The sequence below is a fragment of the Dryas octopetala genome, chromosome 7 (genome assembly GCF_963921425.1).
Source record: "Dryas octopetala chromosome 7, drDryOcto1.1, whole genome shotgun sequence".
NCBI classification, from domain to species: Eukaryota; Viridiplantae; Streptophyta; class Magnoliopsida; order Rosales; family Rosaceae; genus Dryas; species Dryas octopetala.
The window spans coordinates 16169476-16178397 of record NC_141372.1 but is presented as its reverse complement, the minus strand read 5'-3'; the positions used below and the strand labels follow the sequence as shown (position 1 = coordinate 16178397).

The window sequence follows — 8922 nt, the reverse complement described above, 5'->3', positions numbered from 1 at the left end:
CATATTCTTCTCCTTCTTTCTATCTCTGCTCTCAAAATCATAGACCAAGATAATTTATTTCCCTTCAAATTTATGGTCTCACGCAACCAAATAAATAAGAAAAGAAAAGGAGTTGTTAGAAGAGGAGAAACAATAGTGACACTTGCTTTGACTTTTGCAACCCAAACCAGCTAATAGAATTACTTCCATTTATCAAATTATTTATATTTTACATTTAATGAAAGAAAAATTGTTAGAACAAATGGTGGCTATTTATAATTACTAAAATGAGGGTATTATGGGTAAAATAAAATTTTCATTGTTGCTGTGATTCACTGCAGCTTTCAAAAGCACTTACAAACTTGCTTTCTATTTTTGTTGTGGGAAATTGAGAATTGTGGGATAAAGTACTTTTTTTATTTTTTTACCAAACACCAAAACTATTGTGGGTAATTAAGAATTGTCATCCACAGCAGCTGGGAGTCATAATTGTATTCCTCTCAAAGAAACCTAGTTAGTAGTGTGGCATCTTGCAGTAATCTAAATTTATTTGATGGTATGGAACAGAGAAATGTTATTCTATGGACATCCATGATTGATTCCTATGTTGAAAATGGGTGCCTATATGAGGCACTTGGTGCGATAAGGTTAATGCTTTCAATGCACAAAATATTTTAGATTGCATGTGGTTACATAGATATGTATAACCTCTTGTGAAAAGAAAAAAATAAATGTATGATAGTTGTTGCATATATCACTGACTTGATAATGGTATACTTCCAGGTTGTCGAATATTGGGTATTGGGTTCGGGTCTCAGGTATCGAGTATCAAGTCCCGAGACTCGGGACCCAAGTGTGAGTCTAGATCTTGGTATAAACAAGTAACTGAAAAAAAAAAATGTTTTCAAGTATATCAACCAAACAAATTTTCAAAATTTTAAAAAAAAAATTCAAATTTTATACCAAACAAGTTTTCAAATTTTAAAAACTTTTATGTTAAAATTCAAATTCTAAAAAAGAATCCTAATTTTTTAAAATAGTTTTTGAATAGGATACCAAACAAGGCCTCAGCTTCCCAAGTCTAAAATAAGCAGAAAGAGCAAGGAAGATGAAGCTGAACGTGGACGTGTTGAGATACCTCACTAAAGATGATTTTAGGGTTCTAACTGCTGTGGAAATGGGAATGAGAAATGTAAATGTCTCTACTATTCTTTTATTGAAATCTTTTAAATTTCTCACGAAAGCTTACCTTAATTATCATTATATATGTATATGTATCTATATTAACTCTTCATATCCTTTTTTCAGCATGAACTCGTACCCTCTGAACTGGTGGAGCGCATAGCTTCGCTCAAGTATGCATTTAGTTTTTTGTTTTCCCCTTCATGTTGAATTTGAAATTGTCCATCTTTATTTTTTATTTTTTTTAACTCTTGTCTAATCCTTAAATTTATAGGCATGGGGGCACTTATAAAGTTCTCAAGAATCTACTCAAGCATAAGCTCTTGCACCATGACTCTTCTAAATGTACTATAAATAATGTTGTTATAACAATCAAGAATAATTGTTTTGAATTCCTCTCACTTTCTTTGTTATTATGTGCATCCAGATGATGGGTTTCGGCTCACCTATCTTGGTTATGATTTTCTTACAATTAAGACTATGGTCAACCGCGGAGTCTTTGTGTCTGTTGGTCGTCAAATTGGAGTAGGAAAAGAGTCTGGTACCATTTTTTTTCCTTTCTAATTCATAGAACACATGCTGGTGCCTGGTTGTGGTACTATATTCCAATATTACTTTGTCACTATTCTCCATAAAATTTATTTTTTTCCAGATATCTTTGAGGTGGCCAAGGAAGATGGTACAGTGCTGGCAATGAAGTTGCACAGGCTTGGTAGGGTTTCTTTTAGAGTTGTCAAATCTAAGCGTGATTACTTAAAACATCGTAGCAGTTATAATTGGCTTTACTTGTCCCGCCTTGTTGCACTCAAAGAGTTTGCTTTTATGAAGGTTCTTTTTCTCTATATTTGGCATTTTTATTTCTGTGTATTGTCCCTGTTGTGTGTTTATGATGTTGATTTTTTCTTTACAGTGTTGCTCTGCTTGAGCAGGCTTTAGAAGAGCATGGTTTTCCTGTTCCAAATGCTGTGGATTGTAACAGGCATTGTGTGATTATGTCACTTGTACAAGGCTACCCACTGTAAGTTTCTTCTTTTTAAAAATTCCATTTCAAATAATTGAATGAGAAAGGAATAGCATTCTACACAATGGAGTTACCAGATACAGTGTTTTCCTTGTGTGTTTCCTTTGGAACTAGCTCATAATTGTTTTTATAAATAGCAAACTTAAGATCTTTACCCCCACCTAGTTTGGGGGTCTCTGCTTCTAGAGAACCCATTAGTTATGTCACTGAAAGAGCCGTTATATCTTTTGACTCTTCAATGGCAGTGACTATAGGGTCATACTTATCAGTAAGACTAATAAGTATTTTTTCTACAATTTTTGTATCAGTTATCATTTCACCATAAGCTCTCAATTGATTTACTATTTCTTTTACTTTGGAATAGTAATCTTTAGCGGTCTCAGAATCTTTCATTTTAAGATTTTCTAAATCTCTCCTTAGAGTTTGTAGTTTGACACTACGTACCTTTTCATTTCCTTGAAACTCTTCTTTCAAAGTATCCCAAGCCTCCTTTGAAGTTGTAGCTCCCATGATCCTTGGAAATATGGTGTCATCCAAAGCTTGTTGTAGAGCGTAAAGAGCCTTTGCGTCTCTCTGCTCGTCCTTCTTCGCCTGCTTTCGTTGCTCAGCGGAGGGTCTTTCTGGAATAGAGAACCCACTAGTAACAATGTCCCATAAGTCTTGAGACATAAAATAGGTTCTCATCTTGATGCTCCAAAAATCATAGTTTTCACCAGAGAATATTGGAAGAGGGACAGAGTTTTGGCTAGAGTTATTAGACATGGTGGTAAATTAGGATGACCCTACGCCCAATAAGAAAGCTCTGATACCACTGTTAGAAATTTAGAGAGTGTTTAAGACACTTGTAGCTAATGGCTTGTGTAAGCTTCTATTAGCTACTTATGCTTGATATGAGAAACTTGGGTGAAAAAGTATTAGAGTGGAGTGGAGACCTTAGTTAGAAATAGGACAATTTTATTTAGAAGTAGAGGAGGAATACAAGGCTTTTAGTAGATGTCTAGGACAATAGGACTTAGGAGTAGTGGCTTTTAGTATTGCCTCTTGCTTACGCTTAGATATGGGTACATCCTATATATATAGAGAGTAGATGAACCCTCTTGACTTCTCTAGAACATCTATTAGCCACATGTTTATCATATATTCTAGATAATTCCACAAATTCTTAGACTTCTCTAGTTAAGATAGTTACTAATAGAATTATCTAGAATACTCTTTCTACTTCTCAAGCTATCTTATAGACTTTTAGAATTATGTAGAACTTTTTGGAATATTCTAGCTTTAATTTGTATGGGCTTTGAGGAAGTCTCTAGAATTTTGTAGTATTTTCCAATAATGTGCATTAATTTTCAACACTTTTAAATCTTTTCCAGATATCTTTGAGGTGGCCACGGAAGATGGTATAGTGCTGGCAATGAAGTTGCACAGGCTTGGTAGGGTTTCTTTTAGAGCTGTCAAATCTAAGCGTGATTACTTAAAACATCGTAGCAGTTATAATTGGCTTTACTTGTCCCGCCTTGCTGCACTCAAAGAGTTTGCTTTTATGAAGGTTCTTTTTCTCTATATTTGGCATTTTTATTTCTGTGTATTGTCCCTGTTGTGTGTTTATCATGTTGATTTTTTCTTTACACTGTTGCTCTGCTTGAGCAGGCTTTAGAAGAGCATGGTTTTCCTGTTCCAAATGCTGTGGATTGTAACAGGCATTGTGTGATTATGTCACTTGTACAAGGCTACCCACTGTAAGTTTCTTCTTTTTAAAAATTCCATTTCAAATAATTGAATGAGAAAGGAATAGCATTCTACACAATGGAGTTACCAGATACAGTGTTTTCCTTGTGTGTTTCCTTTGGAACTAGCTCATAATTGTTTTTATAAATAGCAAACTTAAGATCTTTACCCCCACCTAGTTTGGGGGTCTCTGCTTCTAGAGAACCCATTAGTTATGTCACTGAAAGAGCCGTTATATCTTTTGACTCTTCAATGGCAGTGACTATAGGGTCATACTTATCAGTAAGACTAATAAGTATTTTTTCTACAATTTTTGTATCAGTTATCATTTCACCATAAGCTCTCAATTGATTTACTATTTCTTTTACTTTGGAATAGTAATCTTTAGCGGTCTCAGAATCTTTCATTTTAAGATTTTCTAAATCTCTCCTTAGAGTTTGTAGTTTGACACTACGTACCTTTTCATTTCCTTGAAACTCTTCTTTCAAAGTATCCCAAGCCTCCTTTGAAGTTGTAGCTCCCATGATCCTTGGAAATATGGTGTCATCCAAAGCTTGTTGTAGAGCGTAAAGAGCCTTTGCGTCTCTCTGCTCGTCCTTCTTCGCCTGCTTTCGTTGCTCAGCGGAGGGTCTTTCTGGAATAGAGAACCCACTAGTAACAATGTCCCATAAGTCTTGAGACATAAAATAGGTTCTCATCTTGATGCTCCAAAAATCATAGTTTTCACCAGAGAATATTGGAAGAGGGACAGAGTTTTGGCTAGAGTTATTAGACATGGTGGTAAATTAGGATGACCCTACGCCCAATAAGAAAGCTCTGATACCACTGTTAGAAATTTAGAGAGTGTTTAAGACACTTGTAGCTAATGGCTTGTGTAAGCTTCTATTAGCTACTTATGCTTGATATGAGAAACTTGGGTGAAAAAGTATTAGAGTGGAGTGGAGACCTTAGTTAGAAATAGGACAATTTTATTTAGAAGTAGAGGAGGAATACAAGGCTTTTAGTAGATGTCTAGGACAATAGGACTTAGGAGTAGTGGCTTTTAGTATTGCCTCTTGCTTACGCTTAGATATGGGTACATCCTATATATATAGAGAGTAGATGAACCCTCTTGACTTCTCTAGAACATCTATTAGCCACATGTTTATCATATATTCTAGATAATTCCACAAATTCTTAGACTTCTCTAGTTAAGATAGTTACTAATAGAATTATCTAGAATACTCTTTCTACTTCTCAAGCTATCTTATAGACTTTTAGAATTATGTAGAACTTTTTGGAATATTCTAGCTTTAATTTGTATGGGCTTTGAGGAAGTCTCTAGAATTTTGTAGTATTTTCCAATAATGTGCATTAATTTTCAACACTTTTAAATCTTTTCCAGATATCTTTGAGGTGGCCACGGAAGATGGTATAGTGCTGGCAATGAAGTTGCACAGGCTTGGTAGGGTTTCTTTTAGAGCTGTCAAATCTAAGCGTGATTACTTAAAACATCGTAGCAGTTATAATTGGCTTTACTTGTCCCGCCTTGCTGCACTCAAAGAGTTTGCTTTTATGAAGGTTCTTTTTCTCTATATTTGGCATTTTTATTTCTGTGTATTGTCCCTGTTGTGTGTTTATCATGTTGATTTTTTCTTTACACTGTTGCTCTGCTTGAGCAGGCTTTAGAAGAGCATGGTTTTCCTGTTCCAAATGCTGTGGATTGTAACAGGCATTGTGTGATTATGTCACTTGTACAAGGCTACCCACTGTAAGTTTCTTCTTTTTAAAAATTCCATTTTTTTAATAATTGAATGAGAAAGGAATAGCATTCTACACAATGGAGTTACCAGATACAGTGTTTTCCTTGTGTGTTTCAATTGCACAAAAACAATTCAAATTCAAGTCCAATTTGAAGAATTTCGAAATATAACAAACACCCTAAAAATCAAATTTTTAATTTCTCAAAATTGGGAAAACACACCTTAGGGGAAAGATAGCCCGTACCTCGAAGATCATTTTTGACAACTGGACCGACGGCCAGATCTCGTCAGAAATGGCCGAAATCGGCGGCGGAAGCCGGCGGTTGGCTTGGCTTCCCGAGCTCATTGCTCCGCCGTGGGGCATCGTCAGGGCAGGAGGACACCACGGCTGAACTCGCCGTGATGAAAGGAATGAGACCCAGTGGGTCCGGTGTCGAATCGTGGCCGGAAAACGCAGATCGCCGGCGAGGAGGATCGGCTCTGTTTCGCGTCGTTTCTCCATCGGGAGTGGTCGCCGGAGCAAAGGAGTGGCATGGCTGAGCTCGCGGGGGCCTGGGGAAGAAAACCCAAGTGGTCGTCGCCCTCAAATCCGCCAGAAAAGGTGAGTCATCGCCGTAGGCCCAATCGGCCTGAACTGGGTTCGATTTTTGGGGGTTTCTGGGCTAAACGATGTACAGAGGAAGGAGGAGGGAGGAGAGGCGAGCTCGGAGAGCTTTCGTCCGCCTCCATCCGCCGCCGGACGCGCGCCCACGCGCCGGTGACAGTGCGGCGGTGCTGAATGGGCGAGAGAGAGAGAGAGTATCGGGGAGAGAGGAGAGAGAGTGTGAGGGAATCTCCAGAAATTTCTAGATTTTTGGGTATTTAAAACCCACTCCTACAAAATTACAAAATTGTCCTTCCCTTCAAATGCTCGTATCTTTCAAACCGTAGCTCCGATTAACGCGTGCCGCGTGTCTACGAACTCGTGGACTCAAGACCTTTCCAACGTGCCCAAAGTCAAAGATGAAAGTCCATTATTTTTAAAAGTCAACTTTGGGTCGGGTCGTTACAAGCTAATAGAATTACTTCCATTTATCAAATTATTTATATTTTACATTTAATGAAAGAAAAATTGTTAGAACAAATGGTGGCTATTTATAATTACTAAAATGAGGGTATTATGGGTAAAATAAAATTTTCATTGTTGCTGTGATTCACTGCAGCTTTCAAAAGTACTTACAAACTTGCTTTCTATTTTTGTTGTGGGAAATTGAGAATTGTGGGACAAAGTACTTTTTTCATTTTTTTACCAAACACCAAAACTGTTGTGGGTAATTGAGAATTGTCATCCACAGCAGCTGGGAGTCATAATTGTATTCCTCTCAAAGAAACCTAGTTAGTAGTGTGGCATCTTGCAGTAATCTAAATTTATTTGATGGTATGGAACAGAGAAATGTTATTCTATGGACATCCATGATTGATTCCTATGTTGAAAATGGGTGCCTATATGAGGCACTTGGTGCGATAAGGTTAATGCTTTCAATGCACAAAATATTTTAGATTGCATGTGGTTACATAGATATGTATAACCTCTTGTGAAAAGAAAAAAATAAATGTATGATAGTTGTTGCATATATCACTGACTTGATAATAGTATACTTCCAGGTTGTCGAATATTGGGTATTGGGTTCGGGTCTCAGGTATCGAGTATCAAGTCCCGAGACTCGGGACCCAAGTGTGAGTCTAGATCTTGGTATAAACAAGTAACTGAAAAAAAAAAAAATGTTTTCAAGTATATCAACCAAACAAATTTTCAAAATTAAAAAAAAAAAATTCAAAATTTATACCAAACAAGTTTTCAAATTTTAAAAACTTTTATGTTAAAATTCAAATTCTAAAAAAGAATCCTAATTTTTTAAAATAGTTTTTGAATAGGATACCAAACAAGGCCTCAGCTTCCCAAGTCTAAAATAAGCAGAAAGAGCAAGGAAGATGAAGCTGAACGTGGACGTGTTGAGATACCTCACTAAAGATGATTTTAGGGTTCTAACTGCTGTGGAAATGGGAATGAGAAATGTAAATGTCTCTACTATTCTTTTATTGAAATCTTTTAAATTTCTCACCATAGCTTACCTTAATTATCATTATATATGTATATGTATGTATATTAACTCTTCATATCCTTTTTTCAGCATGAACTCGTACCCTCTGAACTGGTGGAGCGCATAGCTTCGCTCAAGTATGCATTTAGTTTTTTGTTTTCCCCTTCATGTTGAATTTGAAATTGTCCATCTTTATTTTTTATTTTTTTTAACTCTTGTCTAATCCTTAAATTTATAGGCATGGGGGCACTTATAAAGTTCTCAAGAATCTACTCAAGCATAAGCTCTTGCACCATGACTCTTCTAAATGTACTATAAATAATGTTATTATAACAATCTAGAATAATTGTTTTGAATTCCTCTCACTTTCTTTGTTATTATGTGCATCCAGATGATGGGTTTCGGCTCACCTATCTTGGTTATGATTTTCTTGCAATTAAGACTATGGTCAACCGCGGAGTCTTTGTGTCTGTTGGTCGTCAAATTGGAGTAGGAAAAGAGTCTGGTACCATTTTTTTTCCTTTCTAATTCATAGAACACATGCTGGTGCCTGGTTGTGGTACTATATTCCAATATTACTTTGTCACTATTCTCCATAAAATTTATTTTTTTCCAGATATCTTTGAGGTGGCCAAGGAAGATGGTACAGTGCTGGCAATGAAGTTGCACAGGCTTGGTAGGGTTTCTTTTAGAGCTGTCAAATCTAAGCGTGATTACTTAAAACATCGTAGCAGTTATAATTGGCTTTACTTGTCCCGCCTTGCTGCACTCAAAGAGTTTGCTTTTATGAAGGTTCTTTTTCTCTATATTTGGCATTTTTATTTCTGTGTATTGTCCCTGTTGTGTGTTTATCATGTTGATTTTTTCTTTACACTGTTGCTCTGCTTGAGCAGGCTTTAGAAGAGCATGGTTTTCCTGTTCCAAATGCTGTGGATTGTAACAGGCATTGTGTGATTATGTCACTTGTACAAGGCTACCCACTGTAAGTTTCTTCTTTTTAAAAATTCCATTTCAAATAATTGAATGAGAAAGGAATAGCATTCTACACAATGGAGTTAATTACCAGATACAGTGTTTTTAATTCCTTGTGTGTTTCCTTTGGAACTAGCTCATAATTGTTTTTATAAATAGCAAACTTAAGATCTTTACCCCCACCTAGTTTGGGGGTCTCTGCTCCACAAGAGAGACAGGA

The 8922-nt window shown here is 36.4% G+C and overlaps 4 protein-coding genes across 5 annotated transcripts; 2 read left to right on the top strand and 2 right to left on the bottom strand.

Annotated features, from left to right (window-relative positions):
• Positions 1–767: 767 nt before the first annotated feature.
• LOC147280094 (uncharacterized) lies at positions 768–2183 on the top strand. Its single transcript, XM_086252129.1, has 7 exons — positions 768–832; positions 1020–1171; positions 1288–1334; positions 1436–1506; positions 1589–1702; positions 1814–1989; positions 2091–2183. The coding sequence occupies exons 2-7, from the start codon at positions 1088–1090 to the stop codon at positions 2181–2183; spliced, it is 585 nt and encodes a 194-aa protein (XP_086108255.1). The 5' UTR covers positions 768–832; positions 1020–1087.
• Positions 2184–2380: 197 nt separating this feature from the next.
• LOC147280093 (uncharacterized) lies at positions 2381–2944 on the bottom strand. Its single transcript, XM_086252128.1, has one exon. It carries the CDS (start codon positions 2942–2944, stop codon positions 2381–2383), a length of 564 nt encoding a protein of 187 aa, XP_086108254.1.
• Positions 2945–4119: 1175 nt separating this feature from the next.
• Positions 4120–4683, bottom strand: LOC147280092 (uncharacterized). Its single transcript, XM_086252127.1, has one exon. The coding sequence runs from the start codon at positions 4681–4683 to the stop codon at positions 4120–4122; it is 564 nt and encodes a 187-aa protein (XP_086108253.1).
• Positions 4684–7273: 2590 nt separating this feature from the next.
• Positions 7274–8759, top strand: LOC147280091 (uncharacterized). 2 transcript variants are annotated; one of them, XM_086252586.1, is made up of 7 exons: positions 7274–7365; positions 7564–7704; positions 7821–7867; positions 7969–8039; positions 8122–8235; positions 8347–8522; positions 8624–8759. In XM_086252586.1, the coding sequence occupies exons 2-7, from the start codon at positions 7621–7623 to the stop codon at positions 8714–8716; spliced, it is 585 nt and encodes a 194-aa protein (XP_086108712.1). In that variant the 5' UTR covers positions 7274–7365; positions 7564–7620; the 3' UTR covers positions 8717–8759. The 2 variants fall into 2 exon arrangements, with proteins under 2 accessions (XP_086108712.1, XP_086108711.1); XM_086252585.1 differs by having other exon boundaries at positions 7281–7363; positions 7553–7704.
• Positions 8760–8922: the final 163 nt, after the last annotated feature.

Excerpts from the sequence above, each read along its gene's own strand:
- LOC147280094 (XM_086252129.1), top strand. The coding sequence starts at position 1,088 with ATGAAGCTGAACGTGGACGTGTTGAGATACCTCACTAAAGATGATTTT. Across the intron at positions 1,335-1,435 it reads GAGCGCATAGCTTCGCTCAA|GCATGGGGGCACTTATAAAG; the intron begins GTATGCATTTAG and ends TTAAATTTATAG. Across the intron at positions 1,507-1,588 it reads GCACCATGACTCTTCTAAAT|ATGATGGGTTTCGGCTCACC; the intron begins GTACTATAAATA and ends ATGTGCATCCAG.
- LOC147280093 (XM_086252128.1), bottom strand. The coding sequence starts at position 2,944 with ATGTCTAATAACTCTAGCCAAAACTCTGTCCCTCTTCCAATATTCTCT.
- LOC147280092 (XM_086252127.1), bottom strand. The coding sequence starts at position 4,683 with ATGTCTAATAACTCTAGCCAAAACTCTGTCCCTCTTCCAATATTCTCT.
- LOC147280091 (XM_086252586.1), top strand. The coding sequence starts at position 7,621 with ATGAAGCTGAACGTGGACGTGTTGAGATACCTCACTAAAGATGATTTT. Across the intron at positions 7,868-7,968 it reads GAGCGCATAGCTTCGCTCAA|GCATGGGGGCACTTATAAAG; the intron begins GTATGCATTTAG and ends TTAAATTTATAG. Across the intron at positions 8,040-8,121 it reads GCACCATGACTCTTCTAAAT|ATGATGGGTTTCGGCTCACC; the intron begins GTACTATAAATA and ends ATGTGCATCCAG.